Raw genomic sequence first — 23,322 nt, 5'->3', positions numbered from 1 at the left:
TCACTGGACTGTGACCACAGCTGGCTGCACCCCTCAACTCGAGGTTTCACAACAGATGTTCACTGAGTGATGGGTGACAGTGTGTATTTAACCTCCTAGGACCTGGCGTCCACATATGTGGACATTACATTTTGGGTTGTCTAGACCAAAATACTAAACCTTGCCCTACAGCGGCCTAATATCCACTTACGAGGACAATATACTGCCACTGTTCTATCGAAATTTTAAACAAATATTCTCATATGTGGATCTCATTTCTTTTAGAAACAAAAATCAGGTAAAAAAAATATATATATGGTAATTCTTTGCTTTTACATTCATCGGGTCCCAATATGCCCAAAGATCAAAGAGTAATTAAAAAGGCATGCCACGGAAGACTTCGGGTCTTAGGAGGTTAAATCAAAGACTGCAACAATTTGTGGGGCCGTTAATATTCAGAGTTATCTTCCCCAGCATGTCTTTTATCATGTCTTCCTTCTCTCACCCCAACCGGTTGCAGCAGATGGCCCCGCGTCTCCCTGAGCCTTGTTCTGTCGGAGGTTTCTTCCTGTTAAAAGGGAGTTTTTCCTTCCCACTGTCGCCAAAGTGCTTGCTCACAGGGGGTCATATGATTGTTGGGGTTTTCTCTGTATGTATTATTGTAGGGTCTACCTTACAGGATAAAGCGCCTTGAGGTGACTGTTGTTGTCGCTTATATTTGGCGTTGTATAAATAAAACTGAACTGAATTATGGCAGTCAAGTTATGGTTGGTGTATGTTTTTATCTGGCAGCAGGGCACTGGGACTTTAGTAAGTGTTACCGATCAGTGTAAGCTATTGTTGAAGCAATACGCCGTTCTTATAGAGCTTCCCCTGGTCACTCAAACAAACGACCTAAAAATCCAAATAAGCTGTTTCCCCAATGAAATGTGCAGATTTTGGCGAAGTGCTTTTTAACAGAGGAAAAGGATTTTATAAACATACTGGTTTCCTTCAGAAAGCATAAATGTTTCCAGTTTGCACACAATAGCAGAATGATTTCAGAAAAAACAACAGTGAACAGGGTGAATATTATTGCTCCTGAAAAACTGACCTTTTCATTGAGCCCGAGAGGTTCTCCCAAGAAGAACAGGCTGGGATTACTGAGGAGAGGAGTGAAGACTGCAGTAGATGACTGCAGGCTGTTATCCAGCTAAATGGACTGTTAGCTTCAGGGGTAATCATTACCCTGGTAGTTTTTGTTTTTTGCGAAATAATTTGATTTCTGTGTGCAAAAGTAAAATAATCTAAGCATCCAAATACATTAAAATACTTTAATTTCATAGTGGTCTGATAATCTGTACTCATTTATACATTTGTCTGCAATATCTGAGTGCACAGGAATGAGTGATGCTCTGTATCTTTATCGCAATAAAGGCATACGTGTAAAGGTATTTCCACTGTCTTGAGCTTAGACTACGAGGTTAAGGTGCTTTCACTACATTATTAAATTTACCTGACTGCATGCACAGCCAGGTGCACGTAAAACACAACACTGGGCCCAACTAGCTCACAGAACCAGTGAAATTACAGCAAGACGGCCAGGGCGAGGACTGTCCAGATAACACGGGCTAAATGAAGTCTGGTTGGATCATTGTATGATTGCTATCTGCCCGCCAAGTACCTTTATTCGAGTGCATTCGCCCGGCCTGTCATTACAACTCTTCATCTCCAAACGCAATTACAGCGTGCAGCCTGAGAGGGAGAACCTGGTCTGTCTCGCAGAGAGGAAGCCCACAATCAGCCGTTTAAAATCCAATTAAACTATGACTTTGGATCACTTTACACAAACACAGAGTGCTTATCATCGCCGTTCGACCTCGCTGTGATTCGTGCTCGTTTGTGCCGTTCATGAAAACGTTTATCTTCGAACGCCTGAGCAACTCCCTCCCCGAGCTGCCGAGAGGCCTCAACGCTCAGTGGTGATGGTCATCCAGCCAGAGAGACGGGGATGACTCTCCCACAAAAATGATTTCACAGACACTGAAAGAAGCTTTTCCTCCTTTGTGTGAAGCAGTAGAAACAATCTTCAAATCCTGCCCAGCACACACGTTACCTTTTCATACATACTCATAAAATCAGCATGGACGATTTTAGAGGTCAGCTTTGGTTCCTGTGCTGCTTTATTTTGGACTGTATGGTTATGTTCATAAACTTGGGCAGATCCAGAAGTAAAAGAAGCTTTTGAATGACCCCTTCTCTAAAATAGTGCCTTCTCTGGTGCTGATTCTGGGAAGGCAGAGCATTAAGCGAGGTAAATGAAGCAGATGGAGAGAGAGTCTGCACCACACTGTTGGACAACACTTTATTTCCTGATGCTGTTTTTGTTTTACTGCCAACATGAAGCGTTATGAGTGACCACAGTTTTCCTTATGCTGCTGGTACAGATTTCTTAAATTAGCTCTCGCAGACTCTGCTTAGCTATGAAATCTGGCAGGACTGAAGCACACTAAACTCACGCTCTACATCCTGAGAGTGACTCGTGTGTTTTTACTGTGTCCACAGGCGACTGTTAGCTCGGTGCTGCAGTATGATCTGTGTGAGGCTGAAAGCTCCTGACAGACAAACTGAGCAGTAGTGACCTGCTGAGCAGCTTAGGCGGCGTTACTGTACTCATGCTTCACAGGGCAAGGATCAAAAAAGAAGAAGAAGAAGAAGTAGTGGCGGGCCGTGAGCTGAAAGTGCTGACAGACTGAGCAAGTGTCTGGAATACTGAGGGGGAATTTTCTCTTATTTTCTGCCATAATCATATTGCATTGAATGTTTCCACAGGTTGAAATAACGAGGTAAAAATGTGTGTAAGAATAATCCACAGGAGCCTAAAACTCAGGCATCAGACATGGTTGTTTTGGCCCAGATAGCACCCTCCATTGCTGTGACATCAGCGTGAGAGAGGAACGTGGTCAGCACAGCACAGTGACGTACTGCTGACGTAGCCCGTGTGGGTGGAGGCGACGCCTAGCTTCTACCCGTCTTTGTGTGACCCACTCACAGAGGGATTCAAGGCATGGGGTAGCTTGGAAATCGTTTGGGGCACGTGAGTAGAGTAGCTGGATAGTCTAGTGTGAACACTTGGGAACAACAGATTGGAGCTTCAATCCTTTCACGCATCTACAAAATGTCCCCAGGCTAACGTCATCCTGATAAAAGCGACAGATAACTGAAGCATACCGGTTCATATGTGGCCCGATCAGCAAGCTCCATATCAAGTCTTCAGGATGAGAGGACAAACTGAGAAGTGGGCTAGTGGAATACAACGTGCATGGAACGGGAAAATGTGGGAATGATGGATGGAAAGATCATCTTTCAGTACTGAACAGATGATGTTTTTTTCTGTGCTAATCTGTAATGTAAGATAATCTGACCATCCTTCTTTTTTAATTTCACCAAAGTTGACATTAAACTTGGATTAATAACAGATCTCCCCGCAGTCATCCTTCACCTGTTCAGATTTCCAGCACAGTTCTGCTGACTCAGCAGCACTCTGAGAACTCTGAGAGGGGCTTCCTCAGCATCGAGTCACGACTGGACTGAAGGTTTCTGACGGGGCATCAGCTGTTCATGCATGCAGCATCACGCAACTGAGCTCCCTGTCAGAAGATCAATGCATCGATCCTTTCTTCACTGAGAGACAGAAAAGAAATATCATCATAAATACTAAAGAAGGATGTAGTTTCCACACAGCCAGTTATCATCCCTGATGTGTCAGAGAAGGGGCTCAAAGTTTTCATAACCTGGTACTGAGGTCTTGGTCCTGGCTCCCCACAGAGGGATGCTTGTTCAGAAATTTAAACGCACGTGTCACAACACGCTGGGTTATTATGTATTCAAGCTGTTCCTAAACCTGATCAGACATTTTTCAGGGGCTTAAAACTAACTGAGCAGAGAAGGCAAAGGAAATAAAAGTGAAGACGTGGAGACAGAGGCGTGCAGTCGGTTTTGCTGAGAAGCTTACGCCAACCCCACCTCTCCTGGTTCCTTGTCTTTCGGTTGGGGCCGTAACGCTCATAGCCGCTGTTTGTATCCTGGCAGCAGCAGAACCGAAGGAAACGTCTGCATATTTCTGCGACGTCTGTACTTTCTCACAAAAAGGATCTGCAGCCCTGAGATGAGAGCGCCCTGATCTGAATCAGTGAAGTCAGCCCCTCTCTGAAAGTCCACTGCTACAGGTGAACTGCAGCTGCCCCAGGTCTGTGGCTGGGGCTTAGAGGGTACAACAACATGTGTCCCAATAATGGTACGATAAGTAGACGTGGAGAGAGTCATACTGTGCGTGTACTGTGCTGTATATGGACAGCATGATCAGCTGAGCAGAGATCTCGCCTCGTGTCCACTTCCATCTGCTCTGATCTGACAAGCTGCAGCAGAAACATCTGAAGAGAGCCATATGTGTGTGTGTGTGTGTGTGTCTGCTATCAATCGCACACAGAACACTGTGAGAACACTCACAGAACACTGTGTGTCTGTGTGTGTGTGTGAGAGAGGGAGCAGCATGCCCACCTAAGCTCAGCTGTGCTGTGTGATCATTATTGTGACAGCTGAACTGCAGAGGAATCATGGTTCACTTGTTCAATTTTTAGAGCGCATGAAGCACCTAATGTCAACAGAGTGTGTATATGTGTGTGTGTGTGTGTGTGTTTGTGTTGGGGATTACAGCTTTCCTGGACGTAATTATACAATCCTACTAGCTCACGCAGACCCTGACCATTTTTTCACTTTAATCTGAAAATCCCTGACAGTAAAAGATTCCTCTCGCTTTCTAAAACATATTGTCTCCATTTTTGTCTCCTTGAACCTTCTTTGTTAAAGGTCTTTTTTTAAATTCTTCCTTCTTTCATCCCTCCATCTGTCTGCCTCTCGACTTCCCTCCACTCTGTCTCTAATTTGTCAGGGAAAAGGAAATTTTTCTTTCCCTCCCATTGATTTATCTTTTCCCTTCATTCCAACTTTTCTTCAATTAATTCCTCTCTGTCTACATCGTCTTTGTCACTGCCTCTGTCATTTATGTCCCTTAATTATCAGAAAAAGCTGTAGGCCTTCCTTCCAACAGGGATGAAAAGACATCTGTCATTAAACGGCACGTCATGCATACAAATTCTTCCTGCCGTTGCTTCATATTTTACTTTGTTTTGGTGTTTTTGGGGGTGTGACGGATGAAAAACAATATCTGTAAAGGTAAAAGTCAACAGATGTGAAAATAAGCTTACGGATAAACTATCAGCTCAAACCTGAAAGTTCATCACAGGAATAAGATGATTTTGTTTCTGTCTTTATACAGAGTTAAGTACTGAAGAAGAAGCAGTAGAATATTAGCTTATTATAAACACTGGACTGGAACATAAAAGGCATAAAATAGCTAATTCTGTGATTATCCTGCGGCTTTCTTGTATGTCATCATTACAAGCTATCATATGAATAAAATTCTTGATATAGGAGTTTTATGGGTTTTTTTTAAAATGTTTTTATTTATTATTATTTTTATGTATTTTTGCAGTTTTTAGGAAAAAAAATAATTAATGACACAGAGGTCTCAAAAAATCACACAACCCTGTGAAATGTTACAGGGTTAAGGAATACAAACCTTTAAAGTGGCTCCGTTCTGCTGTTTCTTATTTCCTGTCTGCTGTTCCAGTTTCCAATAATGAGCCAAAACCTCAAGCGTTACAGTTTCTTTCTACTCGTACCTCTGTATGACGTCTATATGATATTATTGTATTCTCAGGCACCTGGCTATGAGTGTAAAAGCTGCACCCTCCTGCTGTTAATACCTTCCATATGGAAGGGGAAGACAATCAGATGGAAGGTCATTGTAAGGGGGAGGAGCTAAAACAGCTTGTTTCAGACAAGCACTGAGAAAGGATTATTTTAAACTGTGAATCATGCAAAGCTGCTCTCTAAGAGTCCAGGAATAAATGAATTAGAAATAAGGTATGTTCATGAAGTCCAAGCAGACTACAATAACGAGTGATTTGTCCTCACCTTGGGCAGAGACGCTCTTGAACCGGAGCTCTGCGTGGTCATGGTCAGCACGGTGGTGATGCCCAGGCCCACCCGGGCGGGCGCGGCGTCCATGTTGATCCAGAAGGAAACCCAGGACAATATGACTATGAGCAGAGAGGGGATGTACATCTGGATCAGGTAGTAACCCATCTGACGCTCCAGGTGGAAACGAGCCTCGATACAGGTGAATTTACCTGGGAGGTGGGGGACAAAGAAGTGTCTTTGATGAGGTCGGAGTTTGTGGGCGAAGAGATATGAGACAACAGAGAGAGCAGAAGATATGAGAAAGGACAGCAGTTTCTTTGGGCTCGTCCTGTCGAATGAGAAGAAAGAGAAGGGTGAGGGTGACAAATGTCCTGTTACTGCTGCTTTGAGTGAGCACACCGGCTTATTTACTATTAACACATTCTTGTCTCAGCTGATCACATACTAACACATCAAAACCCACTGGTGTTGTATTTTATAGAACTGTGTGGACCCTTTAGCTTGTGCTGTTGATGTGCAGGGCGCATGCAGGAAAGATGCCAGGGTGGTCAGGGAAGTCTAATCTTAAAAGTAGAAATACTGTCTGTCTCCCGAATCCAAAGTGGAAGCTGGTTCCACACAAGAGGGGCCTGAAAACTGAAGGCTCTGCCTCCCATTCTACTTTTAAATACTCTAGGAACAACAAGTAAGCCTGCAGTGTGAGAGCAAAGTGATGGTAAATGGACTGGTTCTCATATAGCACTTTTCTACTCTTCTGAGCACTCAAAGCGCTTCACACAACTTGCATTATGCATTCACCCATTCACACAAGCACATTGTTCTAAGTGCTTTCTAAGTAACATTCACACACATTCATACTCTGATGGATGCATCAGAGAGCAATTTGGGGTTAATGCAGACTAGGGGAAGCCAGGAATCGAACCTCGAATCTTTCGATCAATAGATGACCTGCTCTACCGCCTGAGCTACAGCCACCCCTTGGTCAAATGGAGTGATATGGTACTATAAGGTCATTAAGATAACATGGGGCCTGATTATTAAGTACACCCTCTCGCAACACTAATCATCTTCGTTATCGTCGTGAAGAGTCCTGCAACCTTGTCTCGTGTATTCTACTTCAGTGTGTTTCAGAGGGACGAGGTGGGTTGCAAAGTGGCTTGCAGATGGGCAGTGCATGGTGCAGTTTAAACATCGGAGTCATCAGGGATTATGGAATTAAGGGATTAACTTTAAGTTCTGTGTCAATAACAGAGAGAAAACCCGAAGAATCACCAAATTAACCACAAGCCCTGAGTTCAGTTTCAGAGCAAGAGATGGTGGTCACAGATCATGGCATGTAAAAGTAACAGTGCCCATTTTTGCTGTTCTTATCTTTAGCGTTTTTTAAAGCAACTGGTTTGGTTTTTAATGAGATGGCTTACGACACGCATAAGATTTTCTCTCCACAGCTTTATATTCATGGAGCCAGTCATTTTGTGTCGGTAGGTGTTCCATTATCACACGGAAATCTCATTTGGAGAATGATTGAACTTGCAACACATAAAGCACACAGCGCTGATTCCAGGAAAAAGAAACGACGCTGGTCAATGTTTAAACAAAAGCAAAATGTTCTTTCATCAGTTTCCCAGAGGCAGTGCGGTTCCATTATCACCGAAGAGTGTTACTGAATTCTCGATTATCTTCATTTGAAAGGGCACATTAAACATTGGCAAAGGCACATCTCCTTGAAGAACAGGTGGAAATGATGAGACGGAGGGTAAATTAAAAGAACAACAAGCACAGATTGGAGGAAGCAAGGAAACAAGAGCGAGGGGGAGAGTAAGAGAAGGAAGGAAGGAGCTCTCAGACTGAAAAAAGGATGAGCCACAGAGACGATGCTGACGTCTTTGAGACAAAATGTCATCTTCCTTCAGCGCTCATGCTAAGCCAAAGCAGAAAATCAGAGAGACGTACGGGGGCTCGCCAAATATCAAAGGAAGCCAAACATGTGGCACATCTGAAAACAAACCCAGGAGGAGGTTTGGGATTCAGCCTGCCACTCACAGAGTGTGAAGAGGAGCGAATCATTTCCATCTTCACAGCACAGCAGCGTTTTTCATCACTCTAAGAGGACAAAGTGCACAGTTTATTTTAGTCCAAGAAAGAGAAGATGAGGCATTGTGTTTAACACACGAATCCATCAGCAGCTAAACACAACCAGGAATAATCAGGTTTATCAAAACCAGCAGCTCAATAAAAATATTCAAAATATCCTGTTTACAGTCCAAGTTAAACAGGTGAGTTCTGTCCCTCTGCAGGTGTCGTGACGAAAGAAATTACCTATAAAGACAAAAACAGCATCAGGCTGTAAACATGCTTATTTCTGCTGCAAAGGTTCAACATGGGAGTCTATGGAGACTGACTCACTGCTGGAGCCTCTAGTGGACAGTAGAGGAATTGCAGCTGCTGGCTTCATTTCCAGCCCTGGAGGTCACCTCTGGAGTTTAAAGTGTAAAGAAAAGATGCTCTGAAAGTATCTGGTGACCTGAGCCAAGCTTCATATCAGCTGCACTGAAGACACATCTGTTATAACGGCTGCATCAGCGTTGTGCTCATCTTTACATGAGCTTTATGTCCTGCAGCGTCCTGCTACTTTTGGCTGTTCAGTTTTATTTTAGAAAAGGCTAAAGTGGTCAGCTGAAACCCGACAACTGTATGACAGAGGAGGGAAAGCACTAATTATTTAACTACGGGGAGTAACGGTGTGTACTCTCAGACGGTTCCACTCCAAACGAAGATGGCTCCATTGAGACGTTTGCATTTTCTTCTCTGTACATCTGTCTAAATGCTGACTGAAGCAGGCCAGTTTGCTGGATTGTTGGTTTTGGAAAAGTACATCTGTGAATAACTCCCACAATCATGACCAACTCTGTTATTCCCCAACAGGCACAAGCACTCTGCCTTTTTTCACTCATTCAGGAAGCTCGGAGTTGGACACATCTTCATAAATCAGTGATCAAACAGTCACGTCCATCTTATCCGTCTGAGTGTTTCTCCGGCACGCTTGTTGTGTCTGTGTAGAAAAATGAATTTATTTGTCTTTGTCGAAACGTAGGACCGTGAACTGGATGTTTTTGTCCTACATCTCCTCACAAAGCAGCACTTTAACTTGACTTTGTTGCCTTCTTAAGTCAGCGCACTACATGCAGTGTGCTGTTAAAAGCCCGCTGATGCGTTTCCCTTGTTGTACCTGCCAGAAGCACTGCTCATCCTTTTGAGGGGAAGCTCTGGATGTTTATGCTCACAGCATGCTGCCGTGAAAAGGGAGTGCAGAGATTAGGAAGAACGGAGTCAGGACCTACTTCTCCTAATCCCTTTGCTCATGCTGTACTACACTGCACAGCAGTACAAATACACACTGTGCTTTAGTTTTAGGCACTTTAGATTTTTAGATACTTATCCGAATTCATTCAGCAGCATCACTGTGGTCTCGAACATAGAGCCCGACAGAAAGAAGCTTCTGCAGACACAAGAAAAGGTGTAAATCCTACAGCAGATGGCGAGAACCCCCACAGAGGCCTGATCTCAAAAATCACAGAGTCAGTCTGGTTTTACATGAGACAGTCATTCATCTTTTTCTGTTTACAGGATGCAGTCTGGAGTTTATTTGGAATAAATAAAAAAGTATTCATGACATTATTTCTGACATCATCCATACTTTGTACAAACCTGGAAGCAAACACCCTTAAAAGTTGAGAAATTTTGGTCTCGGTTCCTGTTTGTGTTTTTTATCCTGGTTATATTTTCACTCAGTTATCTGACGCGTATTGCTTTGTTCCAGAAAAAGATGCGGTCCACTCTCACTGTAGATCCTAGATGAACACTGCATTCGTTTCTACTGTTCGTGAGAGCAAACTACATTTTCTGGGTTTGACATTGACGGAGTCTCGGGAAGAAGAAGGTGTGTCCAGATGAAACATCATCAGAACTGATTTGACAGATGTGACATGACAAACCTCTTATTGTAAGTTCATCATAACAATTCTTAAATGAAATGTTTGAAATCAACAGCAAAACTGTGCAGCTGCTGTTTTTGTGGTTTCCTGCAGTAAAAACTGACTCCAACAAACAGGATCATTGAGACCAGTTATCTGTCCAATCCTGTCAAAACTGGCTCACAGTGAGTCTGCTGCACTTGTATCTCATTCTTTTGGTCACAGCAGCATAGCTGCACAGCTTTACTTCCACACTCGGCTCTCTCTTCACCACAGCAGACCAGTACAGCCAGTCCACATCACCACATCACCACATCACTGCACGAGATTTGGGAATATTTTATCATCTGAAAAGTGTCTTTGCTTGTAAACACATACAGAGACATCATCTAATATCAGTTTGAATGCCTCTGTGATACCTTACCGACACCTGAAGTTAGCTAATTAAACATTTTTGTTAGCACAACTTGTAAATCAAATGTAAAGGTTTATTTTCTGTGGTGATGTGGACTGGTTGTACTGGTGTGCTGTGGTGAAGCTGAGTGTGAAACTAAAGCCTTAATGGTTAATCTGCTGTCCTCACATGCTACCATGAGCTCTGGGTAGATACACCCTCCGTAGGGTATCTGCTGCTTCTCCACACTGACCAGGATGCCTTGTCTCTGCCATGAGGTGTTTCAGGATGTCCTAGTGCTGTGCTCCTCTGCTAAGTCTACTGCCCCTTTGACCCGGACCCAGATCAGCAGGAGAAGATGGATGGATAAGTAATGGTATGCTAAGCATTATGCTTATGCTAGTTAGCCACGCCAGGGTCCTAACAGTGATAGCTGTAATGCTTTGGTTTTCATCTCTGGATGACAGTAAATGGTAAACAGGCTGGTTGTTATATATGGTCTGTTAAAGGTTAAACATTATTTTCAAATCTGAAATTCTAGCATTTAAAATGCAGACTGCAGTGGGTTTATTTGCATTGCAGCACTGTAGCAACAGTAACCGTGTCCCTCTGCCTCTCTGTAATGTAATGAGCACACTGGGTCTCATAATAAACCACAGAGAGCGAGATGGCCGAAGATCCATTTAATCAAAGACGATCAATGCACGGTGGCCTCATCAGTTAGAGTTAACCCTAAAAGACTGGAGAGAGGAGGAGTGAAAGGAGGGAGTGACCGAGGAGAAGAAGGATGTCAAGTGGAAAGTCGGAGAAACTTGAGGATAGAGCGAGAGGAGAGAGGGATGAGGAGGAGTGGAAGATACAAGAGGGAAGGAGAGAATGACGACAGCAGGAGGAGGAGGGGGGTGAACTTGATTTATAGCTGTGATACACTTCAGAGCTTTTAAGTGCTGTCCATATTTTCTATCTGATAAGAAGATTGAAATTATTCAGCCAGGCCCATATCTCACTGTGTGGAAGATGTGTGTGTCTCTGCTGTACTTAACACTGTACATGAACTCACACCATTCATGTGTGTGTGTTTAAATCTGTAAATTCACTCATCCCCTGCAACAGAGGTGGCATGTATGTAGGTTTACATGTTTCTGTATTACGTCACACTCCGTCTTCTCGGCCTGACTGAGAATCAGAGACACACCAACAAAGAAGAACCAGCACGCCCGCTCTTTAAATATTTCAAAACTCGTATTGATCACAAAACCAACCTGTAACCTGTTTTAAACACCTGCTCAGAACTCATTCTGATTGGCTCGCATTTCCTTAACTGCGCTCTACCTGCTTCGCTGTCTCCTGTCTGCCTCTATAAACTGCAAATGTGGAAATATCAAAAGTGAAAATGCATTGTTCCTGAACAGTGAAGGCAATTTAACGGTGAAGACAGCTATGCTAAAGGAGAAGATTCTGTCAGGTCCTCGTTCAGAGTTTTAGTTTTAGGAATGTTTGCTATGATAAACAGCCAGATTCATTCAGCCACAGCTGAAGCTGCGAGGGAAGACGCGCAGAGCGACGTGGCAGCGACGCACCTGTAAAGAGTCAAACTAACCACTCTCAACTTTGTGGCAAGTTATTAATATTATTATTATCATTACTGTTATCATTAAATCCTGTATTGAAACAGGTCATCTCACTGAGATGGAGATCTCTTTTTCAAGACAGACATGCACAAAAACCAGAGGTGGGGAGAGTAGCCAAAAATTGTACTGTAAGTAAATGTAACTGAGTAAATGTAATTATATACTACCCACCTCTCTCTAAAAGCCACACAAACACCGAGACTTCCTGTTTATAGAGGAAAGAGTGACGAGTAAAAGCAGACAGCTCAGTTGCTAAAACGTGTTACAGTAGTATAAAACAAGCAACGTAAAACGTGACTCTTCTTCAGTATCGACCCGAGCACTGCTAATAATCAACATCCAGTTACAGTTCAAGTCTTAAGCTCCATGGACAGAGCCCAGACCTCCAGCACACCTTTTACTTCACCCAGTTGTAAATGTGAAGGTTTACCGATTTTCACATTTGATGTGACCTTGATGTGTCTTACAGTCCGTCTTACAAACAATCTTTAAACTATGAGCCAGGAACACATCTTCAAACATTGATTTGAACTGTACAGATTTTGAGGCGCATAACCAGGACGTTGTTCCACACACTGAAACCTGCTCAGCTTGTGTTTTAATGACAGCCGCTGCCGGTGGGGACAAAGGTCTCACAGGTAGGAAGGGTTAAAGTAACGAGCTCGAGTCTTTCAGCTCGTCAGCCTGCTGCTTTGTTGGGCTGACTCGCTCTTGTTCTTGTTCCTTCGCTCGTTGGTTCAGGCACTATAAATACCTGGTTAGGCTTCGGTTAGTTTGGTTTAAAACACGCCCCTTAACAACAGTAACCCTGTTCTTCTACTGATGCTGTAAAGCAGGAAGGACACGGGCTGGGTCAATGAACCAGGCCAGCACTAATTGACACCCCCGGGATGAGATGAAGCTGTGTGTCCACACATCTCAGGTTGTACTGAAAAAATAATATGAGGTGCTTGCTTGTGTGTTGCATTACTTAATTTATACAAAAACAACATTTAATGAAAAACAAGGAGCACGAACCTGGAGAGCTAATGAAACTGAGACGATTGTACAGATGTGTAAGGTTAAAACATCAGTTTTAGACACCAGATGTACCGAGTAGGGTTGCCAACCGTCCCTTAAAAAACGGAATCGTCCCGTATTTAGAAACAAAAGTACACGTCCCGTATTGAGCTAATAAGGGACGCACTTTGTCCCGTAATACAGTGAGAATCAAAAGTAGTCTATAAATGTTAATGGAATTAACGCTTTGTTTGAAAACATAATTCCCATCCCCTCTCCTGCTTTGTGACCAATGAGCTGACAGCACACTTATGACAATTCGAGTATACAATTCAGATTACCGCTCATCTCATTGGTCGAGGAAAGGTCGCTTACGGAGAAAATACCGGAAGACAACAGATGACCACAACAACAAGCATGGCCAACAGGGAAACAAACGCCGACACTGCGGTGCAAGTCTCGGACGACAGTACACCTAAAGCTGGGCAGACACTGTGCCATTTTTTTCAGTATTCAGTTCCTGCTCAAACTGCACGATTGACTTGCAGGGGTTAGAAGTTGGTAGGTCACGATGCAGGGTCTCACACTATACCGCCCGATGCTCTGATGCGACCTGAGTGCTCACACTGTGCCTCCATAAAATGAAGGTTATAACAGAAAATTGTCGCTCGCTCTCCCTCTCTGTCTTTCACTCACACAGACACACCACCACCATCAACTTTGCTAAATTGCTAATGAAAAACATTGATCAGGCAGCTGTGATTGAGCAGCAATGTAAATCCAACTATTTTCACGGTTGTTGTGGTCGTGATCATTTTGTGAGGCCACATCGAAAAGGCTCGGATGAGCTTTCCAAAGTTCTACAAGTTGTGCCTCCATTGCTTGTGTCCAGATCACACGCAGCACTGCCGTGCTGCAACGTCTTTTTCACCGACGTCTACGTGTTTGCGCGTGAGCAGTGTGAGCACCCTCACGAGCGATTGATGATCGGGAGCTGCTCGAGGTGTTAATCGCTTCTCGTTACCCCAAGTATACTACACGATGCACGATGAAGGCCAAAATCGGGCCGATCACCAAATCGGTCGCACGACTCAAAAATCGGCTCAAAATGGGCCAAAAATCGCACAGTGTAAGCCCAGCATTAGAGCAGCAATGTTTGTTCGCTCAGAGAAAGAAAAAAAAGGCTGCAAAAGTACAGGGAGGAATGGGAAAAGGAAAACACCTGGCTGGAAAAGGTCACCATAACACCTATAAAGCGCACTGCACTGTGTGCCGGCGCACTTTTTCCATAGGGATGCTTCTAATGGTGGGCACATAAAGAACATGAGGGGCGTGAAAGCTCGGGGAACCCTTAACCAATTTCTTGTCCACCAGGCCACGGCAGAAACAGATATGGTATGTAAACACTGGTTTGTTTTTTTTAAACCCTCTGGTTAAGGTTAATATGGGCGTGTGCAGTGAATATCAGCGCTATGTGGCCAGAAGTGTAATAATATAATTTATTTTGTGTAATAAACAACTGCAAGGATAGATGATTACAACAAATAGATCACTAATACATAAAAGTAATACATAGATGAATAATGATGATGAGTTATGATGTGTAATCATGGGAACAAGCAGGTTTACAAACAGGAGCAGCTGATTAGCATTAGAAAAGCTGAAATAATACCTCAACTGAAGCCAATTGTACTAAATGCACTATATGTGCACTGTTACAAGAATATTTTTCGTTCTATTGCTTTCTATTAATTTATATAATTTTAAGTTAAGCAGGACAGAGTTCTTTTAAAGAAAGATTTACTTATATTCTCAAAAGGTAAGCATGACAGGCTTCTGTGTAAGAAAGAGACCTGTTTTACTGTGTTAATGTTGTCATTTTGAGCTAAAAAATAAATGGCTAAATGATCATTTGTTTCCCATATGGTCATATCACACAGAATATGCATCTGCTTAAATCAAATTCAAGTCAAATGGTTAAAAAATAATTTCACACACAAAAAAAAAAGAGCTACCACACTGGGAAGGGTGAAGACAACTGGGTTGCCCGGCCATGGCCACGAGGTGTCCCTTATTTATTTTTCAGGGAGTTGGCAACCCTAGTACCGAGCCACTTTCAGCAGGAGACGAAGTGGAATATGGACAGCCTGACGGCGGGGATTCTTCATGTCGATGTCAATTAAGAACCAGGTGAAGGCTGAGAGAAGCCACTCTGCAGGCGTTAGGCTATTAACAGCTACCTCACGAAAGAGTACCACGAACGTATCGTTAGCCAGAAACAAAGTGCCCTGCAATGCAGCAGAAAGTGTAATTAGTATTTCAAACAGGGCTTTTTATGTGTGTGCTGGAGTGGACGGAGGGAGGGGGGAGCTCCCTCGCTCCTGGAGTCACAATAGACTGCAGCTAATAAATCTGAGGAACAATGACACCTAATGTTGGGATTAGGGTTCTATGCTGTGGGTTATATTCCCACTATTTCTTTTGTGTTATGTGTTGTGTTTACTTCCTGATAAAGATGCTTGACATAAGTGTCTTATGGTGCTTTCAGTTGTCAGCTTCAGTTATTCCATATTTAAAAAATATTTAACAGTGACAATGAGACGGAGATGGGACAAACGAAAGTCTCCCAAAAGCTAAGACAAGGAAATGTAACGGAGTGTTTGTAGCGCTCGGCTTCACTCTGACTTTGTATATTTGAGAAGGGCTGAATTTGAGTTTTGGGGATCTGTACTTGAATTTATTGATTGATTTTGTTTAATTTTATTTTTCAGAATAAAAGTTGGTTCAAGTTGGTCAAAAAAATGTTTTACAGTTTAAATAAGGATTTATTTTATTTGAGACAAATGAATGCACTTTAAAATGTAGTAGTAGTTTAGAGAGTTGCAGTACTACTGCATGTACTATGTTTTAGGTTAATCTATATTTCTTTCTTTTTTTTTCTTTAAAAAAGGACATCTTTAAAAGATGGACTTATAATAACAATTTTATAGACAAATTATATTATTTATGGTTGCGGGGCGAGTTGGGGGGCGTGAAATGTTTTCTTCTTCCTAAGGGGGGCGTAACAGGAAATATTTGAGAAGCACGGAGTTATGGAGGTCCTTGCATTCCTCTGTGTTCTCAGTCTGTTCCTCTAGCCTTGTCTCTGTATCGTGGCTCTCTTCCTGTTTTATTTCGGTGACTGCTGTTCTCTGTGTGTTGTCTTTACCTCACCTGTGCCCTCGCTGTCTGAGATCAGTGTGTTGTCCCTCCTGAGTGTGAGTTTTCCCTGATCCTCCTTGTTCTGGGTTTCCTGCTCTACAAATGCTCATTTTTAAGTTCATCACTGTTTCCTGAATCCTCCACTCTCTGCCTGCCAGCACAGCCAGTTTATAACAGCAAGTTATGTTGATTCTGGTGTAAATTTTTTCTGCTCTCTTTCATCAATAGTTCACTTTAAAAAAGACTCTAACTTCAGTTTACTGAAATATGATTCTATCAGTATTTGATGTCCACACTGCAGCTGAACCACTTTTTTTTATCTACAGTGATTCGGGAAAGATCCTGGAAACAGCTGATATGTATTCATGTACCAAAGCTGTGGATTATCATCACTTCATTGTCTTTGTGTGTGTGTGTATGAGGAAGAGTGCGTGTGTGTGTGTGTGTGTGGGTGTGTGTGTGGGTGTGTGCAGAGTTGTGTCAAGGCTTTTCGTCTGGAGGAGGATCATTCATCTCCTGAGTGTCGACAGCAGATGTCAACCTCTGTGTGAGTGATGCCTCTGAATGGAAACTAATCAGCCTGCTACACACACACACACACACACACACACACCCACACAGAAATGGACCTGTCACGTTTGTGTTTTTGTTGAATTATGTGTCCCTCAGATTGTGACTCACGGTCTTTGTGTTGCTTCGGTGAGAACAGCAGTAAAGGGCAGCTGGATTCTGATATACTGTCTGACATAGAAGTAAAAGTACGTAAATGATTATTCAGTTATTATACGGAGGAATTTGTTTGTCATTCTGATCGTTCTTCTTTATCATTTAGACCCAAAATACAAATGCTGAATTGTGATTCCTCCACCCTCAGCTCCACGATGCCCCATCAATGTGCCCCCTCACACCTCACATACTCTTCAACCTCTAATGTTTCTGTTTAATCTAAGTTATCATTATTATTATTATAGCTATGTATGCTTTTCTATTTTAGGCTGCTGGCTCATGCAGATAATACAGATTTATATTTTTATATTTGGTGTTTTTTCTGGAGTGTAAGGATCGTGGGCTCGCTGTGTGGACCGGACAGATGGTTTTCAGCCACGCTTGGAGGACCTGGAGGGAGAAACGGAGCGTGGCAGCCGCCCCCGTCCTCCATCGTCTCCAGCAGCTCCTCTGTGGTTTCTCTTCTTCGGGATTTCGTTGTATTTGATTTTTTGGCTTCGTGATTTCGTGTTTCTCTCGCTGCCTGCTCAGTGCTGTCACTGTCTGTGTCTGTTTATTTTGTTTGATGCTCGATGACTGAAAAGCACTTTGGGTCACCTCCTCATGTTTTCATGTGCGCTGTAAAAACGTTACCTGACGTCTTGTCCACGTGCACGATCGGCGTTGTGTCGATTCAACGTTCTCTTCCTGTTTATCTTTTCCTATTTAGTATTTCCCTCTTTATATTTTTGCACATGATGCTTTTTAATTTCACAGTTTTCTGGTTATGAAACCAGACAAAATATTTAAATCCAACCCCCCCGTCATTTCAAACTAGCTCTGCTGCCTACAGTGTTTTCCCTTCACTGAGGGCTTCATGACACCAGGAAAACAAACTTTCAGTCCACTTATTTCCATATTTCACAGAATATAATAAAAGTGAAGACCTGTCTCTGACTCATGCAAGATTTCTGCACATTTCTCCTGTTTACATGATTTTAGAATATCTCTCTCAGTAAATTGTGAGATATCACCCCCTCCTTCCTGAACCAGAGACAAACAGAAAGAAGGAGGAGGAACCAGACAAAGAGACCGAGGAAGGCTGACGCGTAGCGAGGAGGAGTGAGAAACCATAAAATTCAACCTGAAGCTTGAGGCAGGTTTGGTCCTCAAAACTGAAAATATCCAAGTCAACTTCATCACATTTCCTATGCACACAGCATTACAGCAGTTTGATGTTAAGGTAGCTCAGAGAAGCACATTTTACCTGCAGCTGGTAACCGAAATCATTAGCGGTGCTCCCGCTGAGCTAAGCTCGGTATTTCACCGAGCAACGGAGAGAGAGTATCAGAATGCAACTGTTTGGCGTAACGTCTCAGGAAAGCTGGGATAGCGATCAGTTAACCTCCTGCTGATTAAATACAATTATTTGCTTTTCCAAAAGCTTTGAGTTGGAACCAAGAAGATCACCTGAATATGTAAAAAAAATCTATCAGTGCATGAACAGAAAATGGATTCTGAGGCAACAGGAGGAGAATAAAAAGATCTCTTTGCTTATAATATCAGCATCACAGCCCAGCTCTGAGATGGTTTTATCCCATTGTTCTCATGGAAACTGAAATGTTTAAGTAATCGTTGATATTGATGAATAGTTCTCTCTGTGTTAGCCCTGCCATCGACCCTGAATTAGATAAGTGGAAGAAAAAAGATTCTGTATTTGTTTGGGTTGTTCTGGCTGTGCAGAGCAAAGGATCATGGGTATGCAGCCTATGAAGATGTCCCATCGCATTAGTGGATCGCTGATTCTGTCCGGGGAACCTGAGTGGCTCAGACGAGTTCAATTCAATTTTATTTATACAGCACCAAATCACAACAACAGTCGCCTCAAAGCGCTTTGTATTGTAAGGCAGACCCTACAATAATGCATACAGAGAAAAACCCCACAATCATATGACCCCCTATGAGCAAGCACTTTGGCAACAGAGGAAAGGAAAAACTCCCTTTTAACAGGAAGAAAACTCAGAAGAATCCCCCCGCAGCCTACGCCTATGCAGCATAACTAAGGGAGGATTCAGGGTCACCTGATCCAGTCCTAACTATATGCTTTAGCAAAAAGAAAAGTCTTAAAAGTAGAGATAGTGTCTGTCTCCTTAATCCAAACTGGAAGCTGGTTCCACAGAACAGGGGCCTGAAAACTGAAGGCTCTCCCTCCTCTTCTACTTTTAAATACTCTAGGAACAACAAGTAAGCCTGCAGTGTGAGAGTGAAGAGCTCTAATGGGGTACTATAAGGTCATTAAGATAAGATGGCTTCACGCCACTACAGAGATGCTGTATGTATGCGGTCCTTTCTGGCTGCACCGTAGCTCCGCTAACGAACCAACCGCAGCACAAACGAGCATATTCCTGGCTACTCCATGTGTTTCTCACTCCACCTGTAACATGAAGAACTGTGCATAAAGCCAAGCCACATCATTTTTATGAACCCAACCAAGGAATGAATATGAGAGAAAACAGCATCTAAAAGTGAAGATGAAGACTAGGGGCAGGTCTCCAGGTTCAGACCTCTTTATACTAACCTTCCTCCTACAACAAGCAGTAAAAAAGTTTGGTGAACATCATTCTGCATCAGTTTCTCTCACCTGTGTTGTAGTGCTTGGTGCAGTAGCGCAGGTCCTTCTCTTCTTTCAGAATGAACTGAGGTAGTGTCAGCCCGTCGGCAACCTGCACGGCCCCCTTCTTGTCCCATTCGAATATTAGGTCGTTCATGGTGTAGCCGACTGGAGGAGGGAGCAATGAGCGGGAGGTTAGACTATTTCATCACTGCAGAGGTCAGTTCTCATCCTCTGAGGAGGAACTGGACCTCTCTGTATCTGGCAGGGGTGCAAAGTCACACCCTGCAGTTTTAGTGGATAAAAGGCCAGTTCAGCACAACAATCACAATCTGTATTGGCAATAAAATCCACTGAAGTAGTGAGGGAGAAAGCCTGAGCTCAGTGTTTGGGAAACTTTAAAGGCTTCTGTGTTTTCAACTAAAGAAGCAAAAGAATGGAAGGAAGAAAGAAAATAGGACGTAAGGAAGAGAAGGCGAAGAAAGGAAAGAGGACAGAGGGAACACAAAAAGGAAGAAAATCAAGCAAAAAAGACCAAAGCAGCACTCTGGGAGGCTGTGGAGTTTAAATGATGGTACTGAAAATCCCACCAGTAGCAGCCTGAACATGGACACAGGCAGGATGGATCCATGCTTTAAACTTGTCAGACCAGGAAACATTTCTCTAGTTTCTGTTGTCCGGGTTTGAGAGTCTGTGTTAGCCGTAGCCTCATTGTCCTGTTCTTACTGACAGCAGTGACACTGGTGTGGTCGTCTGCTGCTGGAGCCCATCTGCTTCAAGGTTCAGAGATGGTCTTCTGCAGACTTTGGTTGTAGCGAGTGGTTATTGGAGTTATTGCTGCCTTCCTATCTAAGCAGTCTGTCCATCTTCCTCTGACCTTAGCGAGTCATTTCCTCCCACAGAGCTGCTGCTGGCTTGTTATTTCCTCTGAGCTCAGAGATGGTTGGAGATCAGTGTGTGAAACACTCAGACCAACAACCATGCCACATTCTTTCTTCATCATTCTGATGCTCAGTCTGAACTTCAGCAGCTCGTCTTCACCGCTGAGCTGCTGCCGTGTGATTGGCTGATTATATTAATGAACATTAATGAACAGGTGTGCCTAATAAAGTGTCTGGGGAGTGTAAATATCAGTAATATATACAGGGAATTACTTTATGCCTTAAAACTAACTGGTGGCTTAACTAGTAAATGTGTTATTTATAAACAGCGGTAAAAAGCGACTTTATGATGTTTTGGTGTCCGTTTCACAAACTCAGAGACGACTGCATTGTTCTGTCTTTGATTTACGATCACTGACCCTCTGCAGATGTACTTCACACTCGCTACTGGGATTCCTCTCACGTCTGCTCAACAATAAGACCACAAGAAAAATCTATACCATATCTCTCACTCTGCCAGCTGTTGTTACTGATCGAATGATGTGTGTGTCTGTGCGCGTGTGTGTGTGTGTGTGTGTGTGTGTGTGTGTGCGCGTGTAATTGCTCACAGCTCTCCAGCTGCATGATGCAGGTCTGGACGTCCATTGGAAAGTTCTTCAGATCCATGGGGCAGGCCAGGACCAGCGTTATTCTGCAAACACACACACACACACACACACACACACACACACACACACACACACACACGCACACACACACACTTTTACAGTAAGAGGATTACCTCGGGTTTTATCAGATCGCCACATCGACACCTCAGAAGGTTTGAAATTTCAGACTGAAATAATCATCAGTGGAAAAACTGATTAAATGAATCATTATTAGTTTACAAAAGATAAACAACTTTGTTTATGCTAAGATAAAAGCAGCAGAAATAATAAATGAGCCCTGCAGAGACGATAGAAAATTCACTTCATTTGAGCCAAACCAATTAAAGCATCAAACACATGAAAGTGTGAATGAACTGAAAGCCAGAGCAATTAGTTCTTTAATTGATTACCAACTGCAACAAGTTTGATACGTGATCCAATCAATAAATTCATTTAGTAAGCATAAATGAGAAACGCAAGTTTTCCCTCCTGTGTGGGAACGTCATTCATTTCGACTGGAGATGAAAGTAGCTGAGCTCGTCTGAAGCTCCTTCCTCTGGATTTAACGGAGCAGCACAGCATTAAAAACAGCGTCTGATGACGGGTGCCATTTTCAGGTTTTTCATATGAAACTATTTAAACACAAACGTGTTTTTATGTCACTGACAATGAATTTTGATGACAATTGCAAATCGGTCTGCAGAAAGGGTCACTGGCGCCTTTACTGCCAAAGGAAACTTTCCACACTCCCTGAACAATTTGAACTTTGTTTTATCCTTCTTTTATTGAGTCTGCTTTATCTTTTTGTTTGGTGGCATGGTTCACTGAATAACTCACTGAATAGCCGTCTATTTAATGACTGCACCACGTTCCTCTCGTCTCCCTGAGCACACACTCTGCAGTTTACTATGACACCTTCCTGCTGCCTCAAACTGAGCTGGAGTACCGACTGTGGATTAATCCAGACTGGAAATAATCCCCAACAAACAGTCTCTCACCTTCAGTTTGAAGAATATTTAAATAAATGCGACTTGTTATGACTGAATAGGAGAGAAGAAGTTCTGGGCTCACAAAATAAAGTACACATGTACCTTTGTGGTTTGCATGTTTTGGAGACTAGTCTCAAACTTCTCCTGACAGTATGGAACTTTAATGTAAAGGTTAAATGAATGTTAATTAAAAAACTATGCTATTAGGTCCAATAATTAGCAGTAGGAGGCTGATTTGTGTAGATTGGTCATGCAGACAATACTGACAGTATTTTCAAGCCTTTCAAGTTAAATCTTTACTCAAAAAGCCATCTCTAGACCCAGCAGTCTTAGCTAATTATAAAACAGCTAACAGATCATCTGCAGAGGAATGGTTTATTTGAAGAGTTTCAGTCAGGTTTCAGAGTTCATCACAGCACAGAAACAGCTTTAGTGAAGGTTACAAATGATCTTCTTATGGCTTCTGACAGTGGACTCATGTGCTTGTCCTGCTAGACCTTAGTGCAGCATTCGATACTGTCGATACTGACCATAATATCCTATTAGAGCGATTAGAACATGCTGTAGGTATTACAGGTACTGTGCTGCAGTGGTTTGTATCATATCTATCTAATAGACTCCAGTTTGTTCATGTAAATGGAGAGTCCTCTTCACACACTGAGGTTAATTATGGAGTTCCACAGGGTTCAGTGCTAGGACCAATTCTGTTTACATCATACATGCTTCCCTTAGGCAGTATCATCAGAAGACATAGCATACATTTTCACTGCTATGTAGATGACACCCAGCTCTATCTGTCCATGAAGCCAGATAACACACACCAATTAGTTAAACTGCAGGAATGTCTTAAAGACATAAAGAGCTGGATGGCCGCTAACTTTCTGCTTCTTAATTCAGATAAAACTGAGGTTATTGTACTCGGCCCTGAAAATCTTAGAAATATGGTATCTAACCAGATTCTTACTCTGGATGGCATTACCTTGGCCTCCAGTAACGCTGTGAGGAACCTTGGAGTCATTTTTGACCAAGACATGTCCTTCAACGCACATATTAAACAAATATGTAAGACTGCTTTCTTCCATTTGTGCAACATCTCTAAAGTTAGAAATATCCTGTCTCAGAGTGACGCTGAAAAACTAGTTCATGCATTTATTACTTCCAGGCTGGACTACTGTAATTCATTGTTATCAGGATGTCCAAAAAACTCACTGAAAAGCCTTCAGCTAATCCAAAATGCTGCAGCAAGAGTCCTGACAGGGACTAGAAAGAGAGAGCATATTTCTCCTG

At 42.8% G+C, this 23,322-nt stretch overlaps 1 protein-coding gene across 4 annotated transcripts in view; it reads right to left on the bottom strand.

Moving 5' to 3' along the window:
* The window catches only part of glra1 (glycine receptor, alpha 1), a 120,489-nt gene that overhangs the window by 25,939 nt on the left and 71,228 nt on the right, over positions 1-23,322 (bottom strand). For all 4 annotated transcript variants that reach the window (XM_085367416.1, XM_085367434.1, XM_085367424.1 and 1 more), the window contains 3 exons: positions 21,008-21,090; positions 19,549-19,686; positions 5,998-6,212 (listed from right to left, as the gene is read on the bottom strand). In XM_085367416.1, the coding sequence (XP_085223542.1) occupies positions 5,998-6,212; positions 19,549-19,686; positions 21,008-21,090 (436 nt within the window). The remainder of the gene's footprint in view (positions 1-5,997; positions 6,213-19,548; positions 19,687-21,007; positions 21,091-23,322) is intronic.

The sequence above is a fragment of the Diplotaxodon limnothrissa genome, linkage group LG2, assembly GCF_057381915.1.
Source record: "Diplotaxodon limnothrissa isolate DT_005_m linkage group LG2, D_limnothrissa_male_GT1.1, whole genome shotgun sequence".
NCBI lineage: Eukaryota > Metazoa > Chordata > Actinopteri > Cichliformes > Cichlidae > Diplotaxodon > Diplotaxodon limnothrissa.
The sequence above is the reverse complement of the archived record's forward strand: the minus strand, read 5'-3'. Positions and strand labels throughout refer to the sequence as shown.